The sequence below is a fragment of the Neoarius graeffei genome, chromosome 21 (assembly GCF_027579695.1).
Source record: "Neoarius graeffei isolate fNeoGra1 chromosome 21, fNeoGra1.pri, whole genome shotgun sequence".
NCBI classification, from domain to species: Eukaryota; Metazoa; Chordata; class Actinopteri; order Siluriformes; family Ariidae; genus Neoarius; species Neoarius graeffei.
Window position 1 is genome coordinate 31501211 of NC_083589.1, and position 27470 is coordinate 31528680.

The following is a 27470-nucleotide window of genomic DNA, read 5'->3' on the forward strand; positions in this document are numbered from 1 at the left end:
AAGACTTGCCACACTTTGGATGATCGGCTTTAGGCTTTTTGGGAACCAGTCTCATTTTCACCATGGCTGGGAGCCATAAATGTATAGTACGACATATATAAACAGATGTATTTACGTAACTGACATAATTGATTGATTACATTGGCACGTCATTGCAGCCCTAAAAAAGAGAGACTGGTGTGGGAATGACTGTTTATAGCTGCTATAAAATAAGCAATAACAGGAGCTAACTTGTGTCACGGAACATTAAACGTAACTATAACCTATAAAATACTCTTTAATCAATTAATAACATTTCTAGAGCTGGCAAATTCTTGTTGTACATGAGGAATAAAACACGTCCGGACTTCCTGTAACAGGAATATAATCAACTTTGACATGGTAATAAAAGTGTCATTGATTATTTTCCGATGTCGGTCATGTTTTATTCCTAAAATACATTATATGACATTATTATGTAATAAGGTGGATATGTGGTCAAGATATTTTGGTTACAGTTCCACAGAAGATGATAAGGATCTATTCTTCAGAAAAACAACAGAATGACTCACCCTCCAACACACACACACACACACACACACACACACACACACACACATTGTGCTTCTAGTGATTTACAGAATTACAGCAAACTGCTTTCCTTTCAGTTCTCTAAAATAAAAATCATTTCTATGCTGGTATTATAATGTAGTGTGCTGTAGTGGTTAGTTCACCTGTACTGCACATTTTCCCGACTGTATCTTATTTTGAATTGTTTATTAATTATTTTATCTCTCAAACAGAGCAAGAAACAAACTAAAATGTGCACGATGGGACCAAAATGGAGAAGGGCTGATCTAATAAAAGTTCAGTTTCACACTACAGGCCTATTAGTTCCAGTTCCCATAAGAAACATAAACTACTGTGTGGTTTGTTATGATCCAAAGTAATTGTACTGTATTTACTGTAATTACTCCAAGCGCATTATTGAAATGCATGAATGCTATTACTGAGTGAGGAATGTGAATAAGAAACTACACGCCTCTGCACAATATCATTGGTTTGTGTATCATGTTTACTTTAGTCCTAGACTATCCATCATTTTTCATGGTTTTATTGCTTCACACCAAACAATGATATTCCAAGGAAATTTATACATGACATTTACCAGATCTGACATGTTCATGCTGACAGAGTTCTGACATCAACTTTATTTTTTATTATTCATTGTGTAATCCAGTCTCAGGTTTTATTTTATATACTGGAAATTCTTCAAGTGGAATGGCGTTACAGTTGACAAGCTGAATTTTTTTAATCTTACTAAATTCAGAAGTGAGAACAAGAGAGGTCAGTGAGGGAGCAGCTGTTTACTGCTGTTATAAACGCAAGTGATAACAGGAACTAACCTATTTCATGGATGAAATGTAATTAAAAATAGTCGGAACATGTTGTTCATAAATAAATAAATAAATAAAGTTGAATGAATGAATGAATGAATGAATGAATGTTGGCACTGACAAATTACTGTGGTATAAGAGGAATAAAACACTTTAGGATGTCCTGTTATAGAAAATTAATCAACTTTGCGATGGTAAGCTGTCCATATTCTGACCTTTTGGTGGCTCCATTGTGAAACCGTTCTCTTTGGCCCAGCCCAGTGGACGAAGCCTGATGTCGAGGTAGAAAATCCAGATGTAGTAGGTGGGTTCTTCCAGTCCCACATAGCTGAGCCAAAGACGGCCGCCGACATTTCGCTGCACCTGCACTGCCCAGTACACAAATGGCTCGTTGGCGTCACGGATCTCTAACACACACCCAGGCACAATCAGATCCACTGTGTTCTTACCCCTCAAAGGCTACGAGAGAAAACAAAAACACATCTTACTGAGCAGTGGGATTTGTAGACATCAGTATGAATTTTTACAAGACTTACAGCCTTATAGAAATAAATACACAAAAACAAGACATTTCCAACATAGGAACTTTTTTTTTAACCAGTACATGAATAATTCATGACATTTTGGAAGTACAGCCCAGGAAGTATATAGTGGAGATTGACTGTTGCTGATTGGTCAAGAGGAAGCTTCACAAAATGACCAATTTTAATTTTATTCTATCCACATTTACTGGATATGAGCAATCGAGTGCTCTGATTGGCTACTCTACTACTAGGATATCAGCTCATATACCGTGAGTAGAGAAAAACAAAATGGCGGAGCGTGTTGCTGAACCATCCAAGGACAAAATAAAAACTCTGCTTGAAAACAAACCCCCAAAATATACAAAAAAGAGCAACAAAATATGAAATAAAATTATTTGATGGTAAGAACGTATCTTTTTTTATTTTTCAAGAATTATCACATTTTTCACAAATTGCTCCTGTCATTTCGCCCATTTGTTTACATTCTAAGCAGAAATTATTTTGTCAGACGTTTTGTATAAAGTTTTTATTTATCGACTTTGCAAAAAATACAAATGAAAATGCTCTGTTTCTCAAAATCCAGTGAATGTGGATAGAATAATACAGTTATTAGCAATTAGCTATCAGCTCATGTACGACTCAATTTCGTGGAATAACTGTTTGTGTGCGTGTATATATATAAAACCAGTTAAATATTTGGACATACCTTCTAATTTAATGGTTTTTCTTAATTTTTATGAATCAAAAGTCACTTCATGTCTTAAAGTCATGATGGATGTCGTTTCTCTTTATTACTTGAGTGGTTCTTGACATAATATGGATTACTACAGCTGTGGAATCGAGCTATTTACTGTAGTTTTATTATTTATTGTTTACTGTTTGATCACAAACACATTAAGAAGGCATGAAATTGCACTAATTACTTTTTAACGAGGCACACCTGTTAATTGAAAAGCATTCCAGGTGACTACCTCATGAAGCTGGTTAAAGATAATGCCAAAGCATCATTAAGGTAAACACTGTCTACTTTGAAGATTCTAAAATATGAAACATATTTAGTTTTTTTAAACACATTTTTGTTTACCATATATGTTCCGTATGTTATTTCATAGTTTTGATATTTTCAGTATTGTTCTACAATGTAGAAAAAATAGTCAAAATACACAAAAACCTATGAATGAGTATGGGGTGTACAAACTTTTGACTGGTCCTGTAAGTACTAGAAATGGTGCAGCAAGAACAAATCAGAAAATGAGAACATATCAGAACTATAGGACCCTGTTGATGGACATGAGCTTCTATGCTGCGCCGTCTCAGTTCCAGAAATGAATTCAGCTGAGCCACTTCATCTAAATGAGTGCATTTTGATAATTAGGACATCCTTAAATAGTGCAATATGGTACACAAATTTATTATTACACTCATGTACTGTACTGATTTAGTCTCACTGTTAACAGTGTAGCCTAAAAAGCAGTGAAGCAGAAAATTTAATTTGTAATAGCCTATGTATATCTGTTCAGTGAAGTGCGGACTGACACATGCTTTACTGTTGTTTGTCAGCATTTTTCTGAACTAATAAAACAGCCTAAAATAACTATGTTTTGAATCAGTTTTTGCTTTAAATACAAAAGTAGTCAGTTACTTTTTTGAATTACTGGTCAACTAGTAAAACTGGATAGTCATGCAACTGTTATGTTGTGTTTTATATATATATATATATATATATATATATATATATATATATATATATATATATATATACACACACACACACTGTATATTCTACATTACATATTCACATATACACACCCCTTCAAGCAGGTTAGCTGGTGCTGTTCTTGAGCCTGTGAGCTCCTTCACCAGAAACTCAGTCCAGTTGCTGTACTTCTCTTTAATAGCTGTGAAAGAGATGGAAGTTAGAACATCAGACATTCATTATGGTTTAGTTATTACGAAAATTGTTACAACCACCAACCAGAGAGTGTAGGTGCATTTGTGTGAGTGGGCACACATTTCGGTATACACAAATCTGGAACACAGGCATGTCACTAATTGACAGGAATATATAAACTGTCTTAGCCACATAAACAGCTCCATAACTGTAAATCAGCTCACTTGTCCTTCTGATACAATGCTCACAAGCACACGATGATCATCATGCTATCCAGTTCTGGGTTGTGAAGTAGCAGTCTCAGAAATTATGCTAAAACCTCCCTCTCCCCAGCCACACCCTCCATTCAGCTCCTCCGGGGGGATGCCAAGGTGTTCCCAGGAGAGCCAAGAAATATAATTCCTCCAGCATGTCCTGGGTTTGCCCCGGGGTCTCCTGCCATGGACATGCCCAAAATACCTCCCCTAGGAGGCATCCTGTACAGATGCCCGAACCACCTCAGCTGGCTCCTTTCGATGTGAAGGAGCAGAAGCTGTACTTTGAACTCCTCCTGAATGTCTGAGCTCCTCACCCTATCTCTAAGGCTGAGCTTAGACATCCTGCAGAGGAAGCTCGTTTCGGCCGCTTGTATCAGTGATCTCATTCTTTCGGTCATTACCCAGAGCTCGTGACCATAGGTGAGGTTAGAAATGTAGCTTGACCAGTACATCAAGAGCTTCGCCTTATGGCTCAGCTCTCTCTTTACCACGACAGATTGGTAAAGCATCCACATGACTGCTGACGCTGCAACAATCAACCTATCAATCTCCCATTCCTTTTTCCCTCACTTGTGAACAAGACCCCAAGATACTTAAATTCCTCCACTTGAGACAGCAACCTTCCCCCAACATGGAGGGAGCATTCTACCCATTTCCAGCTGAGGACCATGGCCTCTGATTTGAAGGTGCTGATTCTCATCCCAGCCACTTCACACTTGGCTGCAAACCAACCCAGGGCATGCTGGAGGTCACAGCTCGATGAAGCTAAAAGGACCACATCATCTGCAAAAAACAACGACGCAATCCTGATGCCCCCAAACTGGATACCTTCTACCCTCTGACTGTGTCTAGAAATCCTGTCCATAAAAATTATGAATAGAATTGGAGACAAAGGGCAGCCCTGTTGGAGTCTAACGCCCACTGAGAACAAGTCTGACTTACTGCCGGCAATACGATCCAAGGTCTTGCTCCATTCATACAAGTACCTAATGACCCATATCAGCAGGCCCGGTAACCCATACTCCTGGAGCACCTCTCACAAGACACCCCAAGGGACACGGTCGCATGCCTTTTCCAAGTCCACAAAGCATATGTGGACTGCTTGGGCAAACTCCCATGAAACATGCTGTATCCATTAGAGGGTAAAGAGCTGATCCAGTGTTCCTCAGCCAGATGAAAACCGCATTGTTCCTCCTGAATCCATGGTTTGATTAATGGATGGATCCTCCTTTCCAGTACCCTGGCAGAGACCTTCCCAGGGAGGATGAGGACTGTGATCCCTCTAAAGCTGGAGTACACTCTCCAGTCCCCCTTCTTAAAGATGGGAACCACCACCCCAGTCTGCCAGTCCAAAGGCACTATCCCTAACCTCCATGCAATGCTGAAAAGGCGTGTCAACCAAGACAGCCCAACAACATCCAAAGCCTTCAGGAACTCATGAGGAACCTCATCCACTCCTGGAGCCCTGCTGCTGAGGAATTTAACTACCTCAACAACCTCAGCTCAAGTTATGGGCAAGTCCGCCACCAAGTCCCCCAACTCTGCCTCATCTATGGAAGGCATGTCAGACGGATTCACAAGATCCTCTAAATATTCCTTTCACCGCCTTACTATATCCCCAGTTGAGGTCGACAGCAATCCATCCCTGCTGTAAACAGCATGGGCAAAGCACTGCTTTCCCCTCCTGAGTCGCCTGACAGTTTGCCAGTATCTCTTTGAGGCCAACCAAATGTCTTTTTCCATGGCCTCACTAAACTCAAGTTTTTCTTCCACAACTGCCACAGCCACAGGCCGCTTGGCCTGTCAGTAACTTTGAGCTGCTTCAGGAGTTCCACAAGCCAACCAGACTTGGAAGGTCAACCTCTTCATTTTGATGACTCCATTAACCTTATTACAGAATGTGTTATTCAAATTACAAAATGCTGTACTGTCTAAACAAGGTCGGGCAATATGAGAATGGGTTCCTGAGCGCTGTAAGAGTAAAAGCATTTGCCCTCTTGTCTGGAGAACACAAGTTCAAATCGTATAACTATCTATGCCCTGGCGACCAAGAGACCATAATTGGGTTGGAATGATGGCATTATTCTGTCTGTCTATTACAATAAGTCTAGTCTGTAATGGATGTCTGTGAGCTTATGTTTGCAGTGACTTCTTCAAGCGTATTCAGCTTTAGCAGCATTGCTCCCCTGGAAAATATCATTCCCTAAAATCAGCAAAACAAGCAGGAAAGACTCCTTGCTTATCATCTCCTTGCTTCAGATGATACTGCACAACTTGAAGGTCAGTTGCTACTGTCCACGTAGCACGTAATGCATGTCTGTAGATATGTCAGAGGTCTGAATCCCAATGTGTGCTATTTCAGTATTCACTCCTAAGTACAAATATGTAACTAAATTCTGAATACAGCCCATAGTGAACAATCTGTTCCCATGAGAAAGCAAATTTTAGTAACCTTTTCTAATGCTCTGTAACCAAGGACACCTGTTTTCTGACTCACTTTTTGGGGACGTCATCCACAAACTTCATGAAAGTCAGCCGTTTAATGTGGTTTTGCTTTACCGCCACAATTAATACTAAATGACTGACCATGGCATTAGGGACCTTGCAGACAAAGCCACACACTTACTGTAAGTTTAAATAAGCATGGCTTTATTAATTTACTGCTTTATTTTCATAGTCCTAATTAGTTTTTCATTCACATTATTATCCAAGTAGAAAATTTATTAGTCTTCAGACTTGAAGTCAAGTTTCAGGTCAACTAAGTCTGGGTCGAGCCACAACTCATTCAGCATGTCACTGAAGTGCGACTCGTGCCTCATTCCCTAACTTGAGTCAATATCTCTGAGTGGGAATCATAATAAGAAATAAAGTGAGTAGGAATTACACACACAAAATACACATATAATACCCATATCAGTGCAACACACTCTGACACATTCACCTCTAAACACTGGGCAAAATCATGAATTAATATTAACTGACAAGATTTGAAATGGATCACCCAAATTCTACCAAACTATAATTAACACTAACCCAAGCTCACATTCATCTTTCTAAAACAACACTCTGGGGAGACGAACACATTGTTTCTGTGTGTCCACATCACAACTCCAAGTATCACATGACGGCGTTCACAAGGTGTGATCTATGCCCTGAGAGAATGTTCTGGTAAACAAAGACAGGAGGAAAGGGGAAACAGAAACAATGACTGGACTTTATTCATCATGATGAAATTATACCAGATGCCATGTTTAGAAAAAGGTTGTATCAAATTCATTTCAAAAATTAACAAGTGTTGCCAGGCAAAACTAACCTATTCTGACCTTACAAGGTGAATCTGTGACCTACAGTTTGATATTTTCAAGGTCACTCAAGGTCAACATTCATGGTGCTAATGAAAGCCCATATGGGAGTACCTATATGTTGATAATGGTAATATTTCTCAATTATCAGCTGTCAGGTTATAGTCCTATGAAAATCCATGACCTTGAGTTTGACATTTCAAAGTCATTCAAGGTCAAAGGTCATGGTGGCAACTGAAAGCCCATATAGGACTTCTTATATGTTGATAATGGTAAACATCTGTCTATCACTAACCATTTTAAAGTTCTGAGCCTCTGAAAGCCCATGACCTTGAGTTTGATCTTTCAAGGTAACTCATGGTCAAAGGTCATGGTGCCAAATGAAAGCCCATATATGACTTCCTATATGTTGATAATATTCAGCATCTGTCTATCTTGAACCGTTTCACGGTTATGAGCCTCTGAAAATCCGTGACCCTGCGTATGACCTTTCAAGATCACTCAAGGTCAAAGGTCATGGTGCCAAGTGAAAGCCCATATATGACTTCCTATATGTCGATAATATTAAGTCTCTCTCTATCTTGAACCGTTTCCCAGTTATAAGCCTCTAAAAACCCGTGACCTTGATCCCCAACCGCTAAGAAAACTATGAGCGATATCCCGTCATGTAGCATATCAATGGAAGCAGAATAGAATGATAAACATTAGATTTGAACAATAAACATTTAGATTTGGTTTGAAGTAAATATGATTAATATGAAGGAAGATCTCATCTCATCTCATTATCTCTAGCCGCTTTATCCTTCTACAGGGTCGCAGGCAAGCTGGAGCCTATCCCAGCTGACTACGGGCGAAAGGCGGGGTACACCCTGGACAAGTCGCCAGGTCATCACAGGGCTGACACATAGACACAGACAACCATTCACACTCACATTCACACCTACGCTCAATTTAGAGTCACCAGTTAACCTAACCTGCATGTCTTTGGACTGTGGGGGAAACCGGAGCACCTGGAGGAAACCCACGCGGACAACATGCAAACTCCACACAGAAAGGCCCTCACCGGCCCCGGGGCTCGAACCCAGGACCTTCTTGCTGTGAGGCGACAGCGCTAACCACTACACCACCGTGCCGCCATGAAGGAAGATATCACAAAAAAAGCAATTTTGACCTTTTTAGTGACCTTGACCGGATGACCCTCAAAACGTTGGCGGTTCTATTTGAGACCAATGCCCATCTATCCTGAAAATTTCATGAAGATTGGTCCAGCTGTTTTCCCGTAATGTTGCTAAAAAAAAACCCCAAAGAGACAAAGAAACCCCACCGAAAACAATACCTCGCCCCCTGGTGGACTCCGTCCCTGATGAGGTAATAATAAATTCTTCACAGGTTGACGAGGAGACTCATTAAATAATCAGCAGTTCTAATATTTTATGCCACATGATTTGACATATCTCATCTCATCTCATTATCTCTAGCCGCTTTATCCTGTTCTACAGGGTCGCAGGCAAGCTGCAGCCTATCCCAGCTGACTACGGGCGAAAGGCGGGGTACACCCTGGACAAGTCGCCAGGTCATCACAGGGCTGACACATAGACACAGACAACCATTCACACTCACATTCACACCTACGGTCAATTTAGAGTCACCAGTTAACCTAACCTGCATGTCTTTGGACTGTGGGGGAAACCGGAGCACCCGGAGGAAACCCACGCGGACACGGGGAGAACATGCAAACTCCACACAGAAAGGCCCTCACCGGCCGCTGGGCTCGAACCCAGACCTTCTTGCTGTGAGGCGACAGCGCTAACCACTACACCACCGTGCCACCGATTTGACATATGTCATCTTTTTTTTTTTTTTTTGCTCTGATTTTCTATAATTGCTGTTGATTTCTGATCAGTCTTCTAGACATGGACTGGCAACACCGAATCCATTTGTATGGTAGTTTTCGTTTTTATACCATCAGACAACAGGAAAACATTTTAAAACTGTCATTTCTCAGTGGAAATCTTAAATATAGACAGAGTTAAATATAGATGTCTATCAAGAAAGTGTGAGAAGGTTGTTGCCTTGCTCTACTGATCTCTCTCTCTCTCTCTGTTTAATTTCTTCAAGACAAAAATAGATGAACTATTTCCATATATGTGGTTTAAGACGGTCATCGAACCCTCAATAAGCTCTCAGCACTCAATTTACTCTACACACCCCGTCCATTTATTTAGTTTTGATTGGCAGTAAGCAATTAGCCTATAACTTCTATCACCATGACTACTGCCACCACCCCCACTTTCACTTCTAACCTTTCTCTCCAAGCCTATTTTCAATCTCATCATATTTGTTTTGATTTTTTTTTTCTTCCAACCCTTGATTTGGTCTGGCTTTAAATGCATAATCATTCACCCACCCATGAATGCTCAGAAGCCATCTTATTTCAATATTCATCATGGAAAAACACAGATCCTCGAACCAACTACTTGAAAGAGGACAGCGCACACCAAAACTTGTAAAGAAATGATTTGATTCAAGAGAAGGGTTCAGAATAAGTTCAGTTTCGGAACAGTTTCATGATAATCGAAACAAAACATAGATAAAACTGAATATATATACATGATATTCTTCTTCATTCTTCATAGACGCAGTTAAAAAAAAAACAACACTCTTGTTCAGATGAAACAGGATGTTTTGGAGAAAATGTAAACTATCCTACATCCTCACAAGCACTTTAATTGCACAGCTCATGAAACATCCTGTTTCTCTGGAAACGCCATGTACTATGCTCCATTCTTCCTGCACCTACTACTATTAATATTGATCAGTCACTTCCTACAATACACTCACCACCCACTTTATTAGGAACACCTATACAGCTGCACATTCATGCAAGTATCCAATCAGCCAATCGTGTGGCAGCATTGATTAGAAAGGTCAGAGCAGAATGGAGCTCAAATAACTACTCTTTACAACTGTGGTGAGAAGAAAAGCATGTTCAAATGCACAGCGTGCTGAATCTTGAAGTGGATATGCTACAACAGCAGACGATCACATCAAGTTCCAGTCCTATCAGCGAGGAACAGGAATCTGAGACGACACTGAGTGCAGGAAGACAGGCAAAATACTGGCTGGTCTTTTTCTAATCTTTAACTGCCCAGTTTCCGTCGTGATCTAGTTATTTATTATTTATAGCAATAAGTCTAGTTGAATGGCTTTAAAATAAATCAAAATCCTAGAATTAATAATATTAAATTTAATTTAACTTCAAAAGTGATAATAATATAGCATAATACAAAATATTTCTTGAAAAATGCTGTATTATAATTGTATTACAATACCAGTCAAAAGTTTAGACACACCTTTGAATTAAACTTTTTTTTTAATTATAATTTTTTAATTCAAAGACACTTCATTGGTTAGCGCTGTCGCCTCACAGCAAGAAGGTCCTGGGTTCGAGCCCCGGGGCCGGCAAGGGCCTTTCTGTGTGGAGTTTGCATGTTCTCCCCGTGTCCGTGTGGGTTTCCTCCGGGTGCTCCGGTTTCCCCCACAGTCCAAAGACATGCAGGTTAGGTTAACTGGTGACTCTAAATTGACCGTAGGTGTGAATGTGAGTGTGAATGGTTGTCTGTGTCTATGTGTCAGCCCTGTGATGACCTGGCGACTTGTCCAGGGTGTACCCCGCCTTTCGCCCGTAGTCAGCTGGGATAGGCTCCAGCTTGCCTGCGACCCTGTAGAAGGATAAAGCGGCTAGAGATAATGAGATGAGATGAGATGAAAGACACTTCATGTCTTAAAGTAATGATGGATGTCATTTCTCTTTACTGAGTTGAGCGGTTCTTGACATAATATGGATTACTATAATTGTGGAATAGGGCTCTTTACTGTATTATTATTATTATTATTATTATTCAGGCTTGTAGTACTCGAGTCTGACTCGTGCCCTAATTTTAAGGACTCGTGATTTGACTTGGACTCGAGCACTGATGACTCGGACTCGTGCATTAACTGCATTCGGACTCGTAAATTGGAGACGAGGACTCGGATTTTTTCTTTATTTTTTGTAACATGCCATAATAATTTGGCATAAGATATTTATATCTACATTAATCTTTGTAGTAATTTCGTGCAAGAGTGTCACACCTGCTTGCCTTGGTGCATGCATCAGATAGACTCTCGGGCGCGCTCCGGACAGCTTGTGCCAAGCGGACTTTCGCGCACGCCGTAAACGACTCGCACCTGCACAGGATTAAGGCGCAATCAGCGCGCCGATATAAAAACTGTGAAAACACACTTACTTTGCGAAGTATTGAGTTGTGTTGCTGAGACATTACCGAGCCTTATTTCCTTGTTTGGTTTCCTGATTTCATGTTTCTTGTCTTTGATTCTGCCGAGTCTACAATAGCCTGTTTGTGCCTCGCTCGGCCTATTGCCTGTTTCACTGTTTTATGATTTTGCCTGCCGTTCTGGATTGTTTACCATCTTCACTTGTATTAATAAACACACCTTCTGCACTTACATCCGTCTCCCAACCATCTCTGACAGAATACTTCACACTTCCTGACAAACAGAATACACATTCACCTGTTCATACGTCATGTTCAGGAACAAACTAATGTTAAAGGAACAGTCCACCGTACTTCCATAATGAAATATGCTCTTATCTGAATTGAGACGAGCTGCTCCGTACCTCTCCGAGCTCTGCGCGACCTCCCAGTCAGTCAGACGCAGTCAGACGCACTGTTACTCCTGTTAGCAATGTAGCTAGGCTCAGTATGGCCAATGGTATTTTTTGGGGCTGTAGTTAGATGCGACCAAACTCTTCCACATTTTTCCTGTTTACATAGGTTTATATGACCAGTGACATGAAACAAGTTCAGTTACACAAATTGAAACGTGGCGATTTTCTATGCTATGGAAAGTCCGCACTATAATGACAGGCGTACTAACACCTTCTGCGCGCTTCGGCAGCGCATTGATATCTGAGCTCCGTATCAATGCGCTGCCGAAGCGCGCAGGTGTTAGTACGCCTGTCATTATAGTGCGGACTTTCCATAGCATAGAAAATCGCCACGTTTCAATTTGTGTAACTGAACTTGTTTCATGTCACTGGTCATATAAACCTATGTAAACAGGAAAAATGTGGAAGAGTTTGGTCGCATCTAACTACAGCCCCAAAAAATACCATTGGCCATACTGAGCCTAGCTACATTGCTAACAGGAGTAACAGTGCGTCTGACTGCGTCTGACTGACTGGGAGGTCGCGCAAAGCTCGGAGAGGTACGGAGCAGCTCGTCTCAATTCAGATAAGAGCATATTTCATTATGGAAGTACGGTGGACTGTTCCTTTAATGAAGCTGAAACAGCCACCGTCAAATGGTGCAGTTGGAATCTTGTTCTTGGACTCGACTTGAATCAATAGTGGACTCGACTCGAAATTTTTTTTAATCACTTGGACTTGACTCAGACTTGAACACTGGGGACTCGAGACTGGACTCGGACTCGAGGTTTAGTGACTTAACTACAACACTTATTATTTATTATTTAATGTTGGCTCTCGAACACATTAAGAAGGCAAGAAATTAATCCACTCATTAACTTTTGACGAGGCACATCTGTTAATTGAAAAGCATTCCAGGTGACTACCTCATGAAGCTGGGTAAGATAATGCCGATAGTGTACAAAGCGTCATCAACTTGGTAAACGATGGCTACTTTGAAGAATCTAAAATATGAGTATATTTTCTTTTTTTTTAACACTTTTTTGTTTACCACATAATTCCATACGTGTTCCATTTGCTATTTCATAGTTTTGATGTCTTCAGTATTGTTCTACAGTGTAGAAAATAGTCCAAATACAGAAAACCCTGTCCGTGAATGAGCAGGGGTGTACAAACTTTTGCATGGTACTATATATTTTCTATTGCAGTAAAATATAATAAAGTGGTCTATGGATGAAAAGTTCAGGAATAAAAATCTCAGACATTGTTTACAATCAAAAAAAGGATGACATTTCTAAGACTAGTAAAAGCCCAATATTAGATTTTAAAATGAAAATAAATAAATAAATAAATAAATAAATAAATTCAGCTTTAACCGACTTTAGACATGAGTTGTTTAAAGCCGCAGCTAAGAAAAGCTCTACGCCCCCAAACACACTTTGGTTGTAATGCTAAGGTTAAGCTAATAAGCTGGTAAAAGGCTTATAACTAAGAAATACATCAGACATTTCTTGCTGTGGATTACATCAACATGCTGCATTATTTACCTTCTGCATGCATGACACGCTTTCGTACTGACAGACACACAGGAGCTTTCATCATAACCTCAACGTTCTCAAAGAATCTTTTACTAAAATAATGTATTATTATAAAGCTCGGAGAGAAATCTGGCAGCAAATACTTATATTTAATCAAGCATAAGTAAACAGAATTAATTACTGGATTATAGATCTCATACCTAACAATAACTCTGTGGGAAAGAAAATGAATATTGTGTTTCATCGCTGCCTCATCTGAAAGAAAGCATTTTTGACTTTGGATTCAAAAAAATCCTCATTTGTCTACATGACTGAGACACGACACACACACTAACGAGAATTTGAGGCTTTGTATGTGACTTCCTGTCCTAGAATGGCACTGTGTCGCTCAGTGTGTAATCACCCCAGCACATGTGTGTGTGAGCTAATCACTTAAGCACCAAGGCGGTGGGAGTGTGTGGCTGTTACCATGCCAACAACCCCCTGCCTTCCCCAGCAGCTAAGCATTCTGGTTAGGCTTTGTGATTTGCACGTTTAAGTAGAACATGATCACTTTATCACATTAGCTCAGAATAATACACCACACGTGCGCCCGCACGCACGCACCCCCCCCCACACACACACATCCCTAAAGGCACTAGATATTGACCAGTTTAACAAAGTGTGTGTGCACGCGTGTGTATTTTTTTCCTTTGCAGCAAACTGCAGCTTTCATCGGTGTAGACTTTATATAAATATACGGACAATAAATTAAACTTTTTGCCTTCGGTATTTTACTAAATAATGTCAATATACAATATATTGTAGAAAAATATTTTCTGTTTTTGCCATTTGCGCCACTATATCTAAATTGTTGCAGTTTTTGACAGTAGCGCCATATGTCTCGACACATACATCACAATCTTAGAACAATCTCAGCTAATGAAGTTGACTACACTGTAATTGCACACTGCATTTCTTAATCCATAATCTCTGCTCGGCTCTGGTGCAACCTGACAGTGCTGAAAGATTAAAAATAAATATTTAATCGTCTCTATATACCACGGTCAGGGCTGACTCTAGACTTCTGGGGGCTCTTTTAATTTTTGTCTCAACACCTTTGTGAGGTAAGACTGAAATGATGGTCAAATCAACAACTAGAATGTCAAGAACGTAGTCGCTCATCTGGCCTGCCATCAAAACAACCATGACGACCAAAACACCAAACAGAACTGAAATGCGACAATGTGAGCGAGAACCAACCCCCACGACAAACTGTTTACAACAGGAAAATCAACAAAGGACTAAATTTTGTTCCCCGAGGGAAGCTCGACCCAAAACATCGATCAGAACTGAATTCGCATGATAAATGAGAGAGGAGATACAATTGTAGTCAGAAGAAAATGCATTAAATTGACTTAATGACTAATTTGTCCGCAAAAATTTGACAATACAGTGATCAAGTTTTGTGCAGAAGGTCGAGTTCTTTCAAATAAAACAATCAGAACTGAAATCCATTGAGAACTGAAGGACGAAGGAGACACGATTTAACTGAAAATAAACAAAAGTTGTAAACAAATTGTTTACAACAAGAAAATCAACAAACGATCAAGTTTTGTTCGTCATGAGAAAATCTGTGCAAAACGTCGATCAGAACTGAAATGGGGTGAGAACTGCGAAAGGAGATACAATTCCAATGAAAAGTCCGAAAACTCGTTAAGTTGACCTAATTAGCAGCTCATTAGCAAAACTTTGACAATACAATGACCACGTTTTGTACAGAATGACTAGTTCTTTCAAACGAAATAATCAGGACTGAAATCCATTGAGAACCGAAGAAGGGAGGAGATAAGATTTAACTGAAAATAAACAAAGTTGTAAACAAATTGTTTACAATGGGAACATCAACAAAGAAACGACCAAGATTTGTTCCTCAAGAGAAGATCTACCCAAAACATCGATCAGAACTGAAATCGGATGAGAAACCAGAGAGAAGATACAATTCTAGAGAGAGGCCTGGAAAATTCATTAATTTGGCCTGATTAGTAACTCGTTAGCAAAAAAAATTGACAAAACAATGACCAAGTGTTGTGCGGAGTGATGAGTTCTTTCAAACAAAACAATCAGAACGGAAATCCATGGAGAACTGATGGAGGAGATACAATTTAACTGCATTGTGGATGACGGATGGACGACAGACGGACGCCATGGTGACAGCTCATCAGCCTTATGACCAGATGAGCTAACTAGGGGTTCAGGCCTTTTAAGAGCCCCTTTAAGAGCTCTCCCAATCATCATAAAAAGACGCTGTGCTATGTAGGACAAACGAAGAGCATCCTGTTCAATCAATGTTGAGATATTTGTTCTGTGCAAAACCAAACCGCTCGCAATACCATTCACCGCCGGTGAAGCTGTGCGTCTGGGTGCGACCCCATTCATGCATTAAAACACAGTGCACTCGAATCTGCCATAGGAGCCCAGGCTTTGCTAGATTTCTATCAGCGCTGTATCGGGGGCTTGAAAGGAGACTTTGACGCAGGCTGTGCTGTTCACCAATAACAGTTTGAGTTAAATGAACAAACAGCAAAATACTGCAGTGAGATATTTTTTCGTCATTTGATTCCTGGGTGGGCGGCACGGTGGTGTAGTGGTTAGCGCTGTCGCCTCACAGCAAGAAGGTCCGGGTTTGAGCCCCGTGGCCGGCGAGGGCCTTTCTGTGCAGAGTTTGCATGTTCTCCCTGTGTCCGCGTGGGTTTCCTCCGGGTGCTCCGGTTTCCCCCACAGTCCAAAGACATGCAGGTTAGGTTAACTGGTGACTCTAAATTGACCGTAGGTGTGAATGTGAGTGTGAATGGTTGTCTGTGTCTATGTGTCAGCCCTGTGATGACCTGGCGACTTGTCCAGGGTGTACCCCGCCTTTCGCCCGTAGTCAGCTGGGATAGGCTGCAGCTTGCCTGCGACCCTGTAGAACAGGATAAAGCGGCTACAGATAATGAGATGAGATGAGATGAGATGAGATGATTCCTGGGTTTCATGATACAGTGCTTTAATTCTATTGGTACTGAGGGTTTTAAATAGAGGATCGAGGAGTTAATTCTTTTAAACAGCACGTCAAATCTAATATTTCATACGTTTACAAATTTAGCAAAGGCCACAAAAACAGAGGAATATAAAAATCTAAACTCTTTTGTTGTATCTGTAACCGCTTATCCTGTTCAGGGTCGCGGGGCGAGCTGGAGCCTATCCCAGCTGACCATGGGCGAGAGGCAGGGTACACCCTTGACAAGTCGCCAGCTCATTGCAGGGCTGACACACACATACACACACACACAAACAACCATTCATGGTCTATTTAGAGCCACCAATTAACCTAACCTGCATATCTTTGGACTGTGGGAGGAAACCCATGCAGAGAACATGCAAACTCCACACAGAAAGGCCCTCGTCGGCCACTGGATTCAAACCCAGAACCTCCTTGCTATGAGACAACAGCGCTAACCACTACACCACTGTGCCACCTAAACTCTTTTAGTCATCTTAATGGGAACGTTCAAGAGAAATATTAAAAATTCTGAAAACTGAAAACCGCACAGTGAAAAAAAATTCATGAGTTCTTTGTTTATTTGAATTTGTATATGAATATTCGTGCAAAATTTGCACTGGAATTTTAACGATTAAAAAAAATGCTCTATTTCGAGGTTTAATTTCATGCCAGTGCAAGCGTAATTTCCTGGTTAATGATGGTATACAGCCAAGCCATTTTTTTTCCCAATCTGTTGCTATTTTTGTGGTCATATATTAATACACTGTGCTGGCATAGGAGGAACATGGGAGGGGGTGTGACATTAAAATCTGTCTGTGCAGTGGGATTTTAAAAGTTATTTTGGTCCAGAAATATGCACGCAATACAACCGCCCGAGACCCTCACCGATCCCCGGGCACATGGACGTTTTCCTGACTTCAAGTATAGCTGTATAAACCCTGCTCCTGTAACAGGACACAAGTGTATAAATGCAGAATGGGATTTATTCAGGGTAAATCAATAATCTTTGCCAAAGTCTATAATGGAGGTAAACACAGGCGTCATGAGCATTTACACTAAACAGGAACCTGGATCAGGAAAACAGTGACAAAAATCCACAAGATGGCTCGAAATAAATGAACACAAAGCACTAAACACAGAACAGGTGAACACGATCTGATAACAAGCCACTGTCAGTCAGAGACACTGCAAAACATCAGCCCTGACGATCGCTTCTCACGAGGGATGAAGAACTTTCTCTTTCACATTCAATACATTTACGTTTGCTCTCAAAAGATCATCTCAAAATCACTGTATGATCCAGTAACCGCACACATCTACACAAATAATGCTTTCAATTCAAGCGTGAGATTCTGAGTAATAACACACAGACACATCTAGCGTCTTGAATCTTGTTTATCTGAGCAATTTAACTCCTTTTAACTCATGACCTGGAGCTTCACAAGGCTTCATTTATCCAAAACCTGAGACTTTTCCCCACCACGTACAGGTTATAAATGGAAATATGCTATATTTTGAATAATTGTACAAGTTTACTGTGAATTACATACAGTATGTGCAAAATAAACATTCTACTAAATGTGAGGTGTGTGTGTGTGTGTGTGTCGCATGGATACGTGTGAGGACGTGTTGTGGAACCTGCCAGACAAAGAAATCACTTTTCATATGACCTATAAGCTACTTTAATGAGCTGAACCTCAACTACAGACATGCATGCAAATGTTCACTCGCACACACCCATGCAGATAGAAACACAAATTCACTCTCTACCCCCTCACTCTGTACGCAGGCAAGTATGTGGGCTATTGAGAGTACTGCTGACACGGCCTTAAAAACGGGGAAAGGAATGAGAGAGAAAGAGCATGGACCGAGAAATAAACACAGAGAGAGAGAGAGAGAGAGAGAGAGAGAGAAAATAATTTCACAGTAAAATCATCAATGGCAAAAGACAGAATGCAGAGACAGAATGAAAGAGAGTGACAGAAACAAAGGATACAAGGATGAGAGAGAGAGAGAGAGAGAGAGAGAGAGAAACAAATAAACAAACAAACAAAGAATTTTAAAGTAAAATCACCAATGGCAAGAGACAGAATGCAGAAACAGAATGAGACAGAATGAGACTGACAGAAACAGAGGATACAAGGATGAGAAAATGAGAGAGAAACAAACAAACAAACAAACGATTTTAAAATAAAAATCACCAATGGCAAGAGACAGAATGCAGAAACAAAATGAGACAGAATGAAAGAGAGTGACAGAAACAGGATACAAGGATGAGAGAGAGAGAGAGAGAGAGAGAGAGAGAGAGAGAGAGAGAGAGAGAAACAAAGAATTTTAAAGTAAAATCACCAATGGCAAGAGACAGAACATAGAAACAAAATGAGACAAAATGAAAGAGAGTGACAGAAACAGAGGACACGAGGATGACAGAATGAGAGAAACAAACAAACAAACAAACGATTTTAAAATAAAATCACCAATGGCAAGAGACAAAATACAGAAACAGAATGAGACAGAATGAGAGTGACAGAAACAGGGGATATGAGGATGAGAGAATGAGAGAGAGAGAGAGAGAGAGAGAGAGAGAAACACACAAAAAACAATTTAAAGTAAAAACACCAATGGCAAGAGACAGAATGCAGAGACAGAATGAGAGTGACAGAAACAGGGGATATGAGGATGAGAAAATGAGAGAGAGAGAGAGAGAGAGAGAGAGAGAGAGAGAGAGAGAGAGAGAAACAAACAAACAAATAATTTTAAAGTAAAATCACCAATGGCAAGAGACAGAACATAGAAACAAAATGAGACAAAATGAAAGAGTGACAGAAATAGAGGACACGAGGATGAGAGAGACAAACAAACAAACAAACAAACAAACAAACAAACAAACAAACGATTTTAAAATAAAAATCACCAATGGCAAGAGACAGAATGCAGAGACAGAATGAGACAGAATGAAAGAGTGACAGAAACAGAGAATACAAGGATGAGAAAATGAGAAACAAACAAACAAACAAACAAATTTTAAAATAAAATCACCAATGGCAAAAGACAGAATGCAAAAACAAAATGAGACAGAATGAGAGTGACAGAAACAGAGGATACAAGGATGAGAGAGAGAGACAAACAAACAAACAAACAAACAAACAAATAATTTTAAAGTAAAATCACCAATGGCAAATTTCTTTACCGTCCAGCTGTACGTACATGAACACTGTAAATTCATCACCTATTATTTCTCCATGCAGAGACAAAAATGAAAGATAGTGACAGACACAGAGGATACGAGGAAGAGAGAGAGAGAGAGAGAGAGAGAGACTCAGCTTACCTGCTCTGAGGTAAACGTTATCTAAGAAACAAACAGACAGGAACACAGAAGATGACTATCATAGGTTACACACACACACACACACACATACACACACTTATTATTATTATTATTATTATCATCAATATTTTATGTCGAAGTATACAAGCAGAGTTGCTTGTGAAATTTCTACAGTGGTGCTTTATTTAATCTTTTAATAAAGATTAAAAATATAACTACTAATCGAGGATATTAGGAAATTTGTAAACTAACAAGGCACGTACAGGAGCCCTTCATGACAACAGACATAAAACTACATAATCAGGGTTTATTCCAACACGCATAAGCTGTCATAAAGAATGTTTCCATTCATTTTTATGTAAAGTTGGTGTTCCAGCTAAGTGAAGCGTTATTGATTCTTACTGACATATGGTTATGATATTTTTCAGGCTGACGTGCATTAGAATGATCATATCACCTGCCAAGATTTTTATAAATATCTTTAGCAAGTCCATAACTCTGGATTTAACAGTTGGGTATGTTTTATAGCCCTTAAATAAAGAGCAGCTCATACTTCAGTGTATGAGATTATATGAAAGCCTACAACAAACTAAACACACCATAATGAGAGTTATTTACACTCAGGTCATTAAATATTTGAATAAATGGACATTGACAAAGTTACTGTTATTTTAGCTGTCGACTACAGTATACTAGTGTTGAAATTAAATAACCTAAGTAAAGAGACAATCTGCTCCTCAGCTGTTCTCTGACCAGGTTCATGTTATTCCTTCATTATTTCACAAGTAAGCAAATAAAATGTCTACAGTCGACTTAATGTGTGGCATTTGCATCTGAAATCTTTTGCTCTTAACACTTAAAGTGACATAGGTCGACGTGCTGGTTTAAAAATCATTTAATCCACTCCCCTTTCTGAATTGTTTGAACTGATACCCTTCCCCATCGCTGGTTTCAATACATCATCTTGTTTCAATACATTTTATTTCCTAATGCGGGGCGTCCTAACCACGTGTTAATCTGTTTACAAACCGCTCGCTCACCAGTCAGTTTGGAAAAGTCACGTGAGGTCATGCGCGGGTCAGAGGTCGTGACCGCGGAGCCACAGCAAACATGGCGGATCGCCCAGATCGAATGAAGACTTGAAAACCATGAATTTAAAGAAGTATCTGACATTGTCAGAAAAGAGAGGGAAAACACATGGCAGACAAGCCGAGTAAATATTGCTGGCCAGCTTTCTTGATGGAGCACTCGCTTCTGTGTCAGAGGCTGCCGGTTCCGCCATGTTTGTTGCGACCTTCCTCATTATAATGTTATAATAAGGATAAACTTCGGCTGTTTCCGTACCCAAGTGTAAACATTAGCGTGCGGCGTTTTTCCAGCTCGTTCTCCTTCACAGGCATGAGGCAGCGGGCAATACAGCGTGGGATTCAAGTACCTCGGGGTTATTCTAGCACCACAGGGTACTATTCATCTTTTTAATCCATTGACTGGTGTCACTTTAATATGAACCCCAAATCAAAACTAACACACCAAAGATAACAATGACACTAAGTCTGGCCAAATCAACTGCTTGGTACAATGTACATTCTTAAAAACAAGGAACGGACTAGTGAGCTCTGCAACACCAAAAAGCCTGGAAGAGCACACAAAACAACTCTGGTGGATGACAGAGGAATTCTTTCTCTGGTGAAGAAAAACCTTTTTTGCAATCACTGGCCAAATCAAGAACACGCTTCGAGAGATAAGCGCATGTGTCAAAGTCAACAATCAAGAGTACTTCACCAAAGTAAATAAAGATGGTACACGACAAGATGTAGCCACTGGTAAGCCTCAAAAACAGGAAGACCAGATTAGAGTATTAAAAAAAAAAAAAAAAAACGTAAAAAGCATGTAAATTTATGGAACAACATCACATGGACGGATGAGACAAAAATCAGCTTGCACAAGAATGGCGAGAAGAGAAGACTATAGAAAAGGGAAGGAACTGGTCATGATCTGAAGCATACCACTTTATTTCATGATGTCGGCGTGTATAAACTGGTTCCCTGTATTTCCTGATGATGTGACCGCTAAGAAAAGCAGTAGAATGAATTCAGAAGTGTATAGGGCTATATTGGCGGCGTTGTCGCCTCATGGCAAGAAGGTTCTAGGTGGAATTTGCATGTTCTCCTCGTGCCTGTCTGTGTGGGTTTCCTTCAGGTGCCATGGTTTCCTCCCACAGTCCAAAGACATGCTGAGTAGGTCAATAGGCTTCTCTAAATTGTCCATAGGTGCGAATATGAGTGTGAGTATGAGTGTAAATGGTTGTGTTAACCCTGCGATAGATTGGCGACTTGTCCAGGGTGTACTCCGCCTCTCGCCCAATGTTAGCTGGGATTGGCTCCAGCTTCCCACACAACCTTACGGATAAGCGTTATAGATAATGGATGGATGGATGGATGGATGGATGGCTAAGGCTATATTATTGGTTCAGACTCAGCCAAATACTTCAAAAATCACTGGGTGACGTTTCACAGTCCAGATCAGAGGGGAACCGTCAGGGCCTTCTAGGCCTTCAGAGAAGGCCCAAACATATCAGCATTTCAAATGTTATATTTAATTTCTTTTCAGGTTACTGTCCTGTCCTGAAAGCAGTAAAATCGAGTTATCCAATGAGATTTTTTTTGTTTGTTGTCTCTAGGCTGAGAAGAGTTTAGAGCTGCTCACTCATTAGTTAGGACTTCATTGCCAGGACAGAAGGCCATGGCAGTGTATGTTTATGTAGGAAGTGACAGATGAATTAACCAATCAGATTTTGATTTATAGTGGGAGGGAACAAAATTTTATCACCCTCGGCTTTCTCAAACGCCAGCGCTAGTTTATCCACGAGTCGGCGCCGTCAGCGCAGCAGTGACGTCACCTTCCAGCCGGTGTAGCATTCATCAGTAGTGTTAGCGAATGCTAATAAAGCGGGCAAACCAGTGCTATCTATTGAGAGCAAGTAGCACAGGCTAACAACCGAGAAACTAAGATTTTTGTCTCCAGACTCTTCTTCCACGCAATTCGCTACAGTACTTTTCACTTGGACTTATTCATTTTCCTCTATAATTTACTTACTAGTTACTTTTAAAATCAGCATCGACAGCTACACACAACAGAGTGACCTGGCAGCTTGCCACTAATCCCTTGCAAAATCCTTTGCCCTATTGCTTTTTTTGGTGTGTCTGGCTAAGTTTTGGCTGAGCTCAAGTCCCAGCTCTAATAGTAACAGTTCACCACTGGTCCAGATAGACAATGAACTGAAGCATGCTTTGAAAGCAACCCGAGATTTTTTAAGGCAAAGAAGTGGAATGTTGTGCAGTGGCCACGTGCATCACCTGACCTCAATCCAACTGAGCGGCATTTCATTCACTTGCTGAAAGAAAAAAAAATATATAAATAAAAAATAAATAAATAAAAAAAGCAAAACTCCTCAAGAACAAGCATGAAATGAAAACAGCTGCTGACACAGTTTTTATTCAAGGACATTGGAGGAGACAGAATCTTAACCACAGGCGTTATGCTTATCTGGAGGACGGAATTATTTACGGATAAAATGATCAGATGACAAGCACAGAGACCACATCTTCATCTTCAGAACTGACAGGGATAGAGACTGCACCAATTGGAGAATTTTCACACCTAGAAATGAATTAAAATCTGTCAATGTTATGATGAAGAACAAAATCTACAATCGTCTCTGTTTATCCTCATGCATTTGTGTCATTATGTCACTGTACCAGTGTTGTAGTCGAGTCCCTAAACCTCGAGTCCGAGTCCAGTCTCGAGTCCCCAGTGTTCAAGTCCGAGTCAAGTCCAAGTCATTAAAAAAAATTTGAGTCGAGTCCACTATTGACCTGAGTCGAGACCGAGAACAAGACTCCAACTGCACCATTTGACGGTGGCTGTTTTAGCACCATTAACATTAGTTTGTTCCTGAACATGACGGATGAACAGATGAATGTGCGTCATGTAAATTTGAATTTTGTCAGAACTTCAACTTTTATTTTCCTGGAACATGCTGCAGATTCTACAGTGTGACAAGCCAAAAAAAAAATCTGTGTCAAAGAGCTATTTATTGTCACAGATTATAGCATGAAATAAAACGTTCAAGATTATCTAAACACTTTCGTAACACATTTACTGTACTAAGCGAGATAGAAACTGAACAGTCTCACTACAGTCGTAAAGAGTGTTTATTTGAGTTACTGTAACTTTCCTATCAACCTGACCCAGTTTCCCCATTTTCCTCTGATCTCTCTCATCAACAAGGCGTTTCTGCCCACAGAACTGCTGCTCACGCATTGTTTTTTGTTTTTTACGCACCAATCAATGTTTGAGAAAATTACATTTACGGTACCTTTAGCGGAGCCACTGGGTTCTTTTTCAAAGGTAGCAGTCATAAACGAAATATTTTCACAACTTCTGGCACTCACTTTTTTTAATGATTTGCAGACAGACACATCCAGCTGTAGAGATTTTGCCTGACTTGTTGGGATACTGATTTGTAATGAACTTTTGTTGATTATTTTTAAATTATCTCTTCATTGTGCAACTTATTTTGTAAATTATTTAATGTTGTGTGTATGGATGTATGTACTGGCTCTATGCTTTGTTAACTGTGCTGCGGCCTGTCTTGGCCAGGACGCTCTTCTAAAAGAGATTTTGAATCTCAATGAGTCTTTCCTGGTTAAATTTATAAAAGAAAACTCATTAGCATTTCATTAAAAGGTGAAAATAAAAGACGAAGAAAAGGAGGATAAAGTAGGAATAAACCCAAATTGTACCTATCAGGATGTCTGAGCGATCCCTTTCATTTGTGTGTCTTTGAGTGATTGAATTATCTCTTTATAATTTATCAATTAATTAATTCAGTTGATTTATTTATTGTTATTTGTATCTCTCTCTCTCTCTCTCTCTCTCTCTCTAGTATGCTTATCTATAGTAGTAATGTCACATAAGTAGTTGATTAAGATCCACCTGTGTGCAATCAAAGTGTCACATGATTTGTCACATGATGTGTGTATAAATCAACCTGTTCTGGAAGGACCCTGACTCTGCAACACTACTAAGCAAGCAACATGAAAACCAAGGAGCCTCCAAACAGGTCAGAGACAAAGTTGTGGAGAAGTGTAGATCAGGGTTGGGTTATAAAAAATATCCCAAACTTTAAATATCCCAGGGAGCACCATTAAATCCATTATAGCAAAATGGAAAGAATATGGCACCACTACAAACCTGACAAGAGAAGGCCACCCACCAAAACTCACAGACCGGGCAAGGAGGGCATTAATCAGAGATGCAACAAAGACACCAACAATAACGCTGAAGGAGCTGCAAAGATCCACAGCGGAGATGGGAGGATCTGTCCATAGGACCACTTTAAGCCATACACTCCACAGAGCGGGGCTTTATGGAAGAGTGGCTAGAAAAAAGCCATTGCTTAAGAAAACACATTTGGGGTTTGCCCAACAGCATGTGGCAGACTCCCCAAGCACATGGAAGAAGATTCTCTGGTCAGATGAGACTAAAATTGATCATTTTGGCCATCATGGGAAATGGCATGTGTGGCGCAAACCCAACACCCTGAGAACACCATTCCTACAGTGAAGCATGGCGGTGGCAACATCATGCTGTGGGGATGTTTTTCATCTGCAGGGACAGGAAAGCTGGTCAGGACTGAAGGAAAGATGGATGGCACTAAATACAGGGCAATTCTGGAGGAAAACCTGTTTGAGTCAGCCAGAGGTTTGAGACTGGGATGAAGGTTCACGTTCCAGCAGGACAATGACCCTAAACATACTGCTAAAGCTACACTGGAGTGGTTTCAAGGGAAACATTTAAATGTCTTGGAATGGCCTAATCAAAGCCCAGACCTCAATCCAATTGAGAATCTGTGGCAGAACTTAAAGATTGCTGTCCACCAACACAACCCATCTAACTTGAAGGAGTTGGAGCAGTTTTGCCTTGAGGAATGGGCAAAAATCCGAGTGGCTAGATGGACTAAGCTAATAAAGACATACCCCAAGAGACTTGCAGCTGTAATTGCAGCAAAAGGTGTCTCTACAAAGTATTAATTCGGGGTGTGTGTGTGAATGCCTATTCACACTCCAGATTTCTGGGGTTTTTTTCATCTTAATTATTGTTTGTGTTACAATAAAACAACAATTTGCACCTTTAAAGTTGTAGGCACGTTGTGTAAATCAAATGGTGCTAACTCCCCAAAAATCCATTTTAATTCCAGCTTGTAATGCAACAAAACAGGACAAACACCAAGGGGGATGAATACTTTTGCAAGACACTGTATTTCAACTGTAGCTTTCTAAAGTCCTGAAACTGAACTTCCGGTCACTAGCACCAAACCATAACCACTGAGTTTCCACTGTCCCAGACCTGCCACGTTGATTAACATCAGTTACTGCATTGATGGAAAATAGCAGTCAGATCTGAACCACAGTAAATGCATAGTTGGTGAAATTAGAGCCAGTCGTCATCTCTGACTCATAGTGGCACTTCATTATTCTCACAATTGGAAGCTCATAAAACTTTCTATATATTGTATTTTCTTTAGAACAAAGGAAACAATCCTGTGGTGCACAAAACCTCCAAAACGCTTGAGTCATGGGAAATTATCCTGAGTTATCCATCATGAGTAACAAACTTTTTTTTTTTGGCAACAAAAATGATGAGTATGTACTACTTTGCTGATATTAAATGTACATAGTATCTCCAGAGAGGTCTAACCTTTTATGAAAATACTGAAAAATACTGCTGATTTATATCTACTACTCAGGTGGTATAGTGGTTAGCACTGTCGCCTCACAGCAAGAAGGTTCTGGGTTTGAGCCCAGTGGCTGACGGGGGCCTTTCTGTGCGGAGTTTGCATATTCTCTCCGTGTCCGTGTGGGTTTCCTCCGGGTGCTCCGGTTTCCCCCACAGTCCAAAGACATGCAGGTTAGGTTAACTGGTGACTCTAAATTGACCGTAGGTGTGAATGTGAGTGTGAATGGTTGTCTGTGTCTATGTGTCAGCCCTGTGATGACCTGGCGACTTGTCCAGGGTGTACCCCGCCTTTCACCCATAGTCAGCTGGGATAGGCTCCAGCTTGCTCATGACCCTGTACAGGATAAGCGGCTACAGATAATGGATGGATGGATATCTACTACTCTGATTGAGAATGTGGTATTTCCATGATACATGGTGCTATTGACCATGTATCATGGAGATGCATGGTCAATAGCGTCAGTTAATGTTTACATCAAACATAAGAATAGGGGGGAAAAGTGTGAGCTCAGTGACTTTAATCATGGTATTGTTGTTGGTGCCAGAAGGGCTGGTTTGCGTATTTCAGAAATTGCTGATCTCCTTGAAATTTCACATACAACAGCCTCTAGAATGTACACAGAATGGTGCAAAATTGGGACTGACAGATTTTTTAAAATCTTGTCTCGACCCGAATCATTATTTTTTTAATGTATTTTGTAAATATACTGGTGTGTCTGT

The 27470-nt window shown here is 40.3% G+C and overlaps 1 protein-coding gene across 4 annotated transcripts in view; it reads right to left on the minus strand.

Annotated features, from left to right (window-relative positions):
- sfmbt2 (Scm like with four mbt domains 2) overlaps nucleotides 1-27470 on the minus strand; it is a 152183-nt gene that overhangs the window by 47328 nt on the left and 77385 nt on the right. For 2 of the 4 annotated variants that reach the window (XM_060902972.1, XM_060902973.1), the window contains exons 5-7: nucleotides 19950-19970; nucleotides 3710-3798; nucleotides 1592-1835 (exon numbers count right to left, since the gene is read on the minus strand). In XM_060902972.1, the coding sequence (XP_060758955.1) occupies nucleotides 1592-1835; nucleotides 3710-3798; nucleotides 19950-19970 (354 nt within the window). Of the gene's footprint in view, nucleotides 1-1591; nucleotides 1836-3709; nucleotides 3799-19828; nucleotides 19862-19949; nucleotides 19971-27470 lie in introns of those variants that run through there. The other 2 variants (XM_060902975.1, XM_060902974.1) reach the window with 2 other exon arrangements.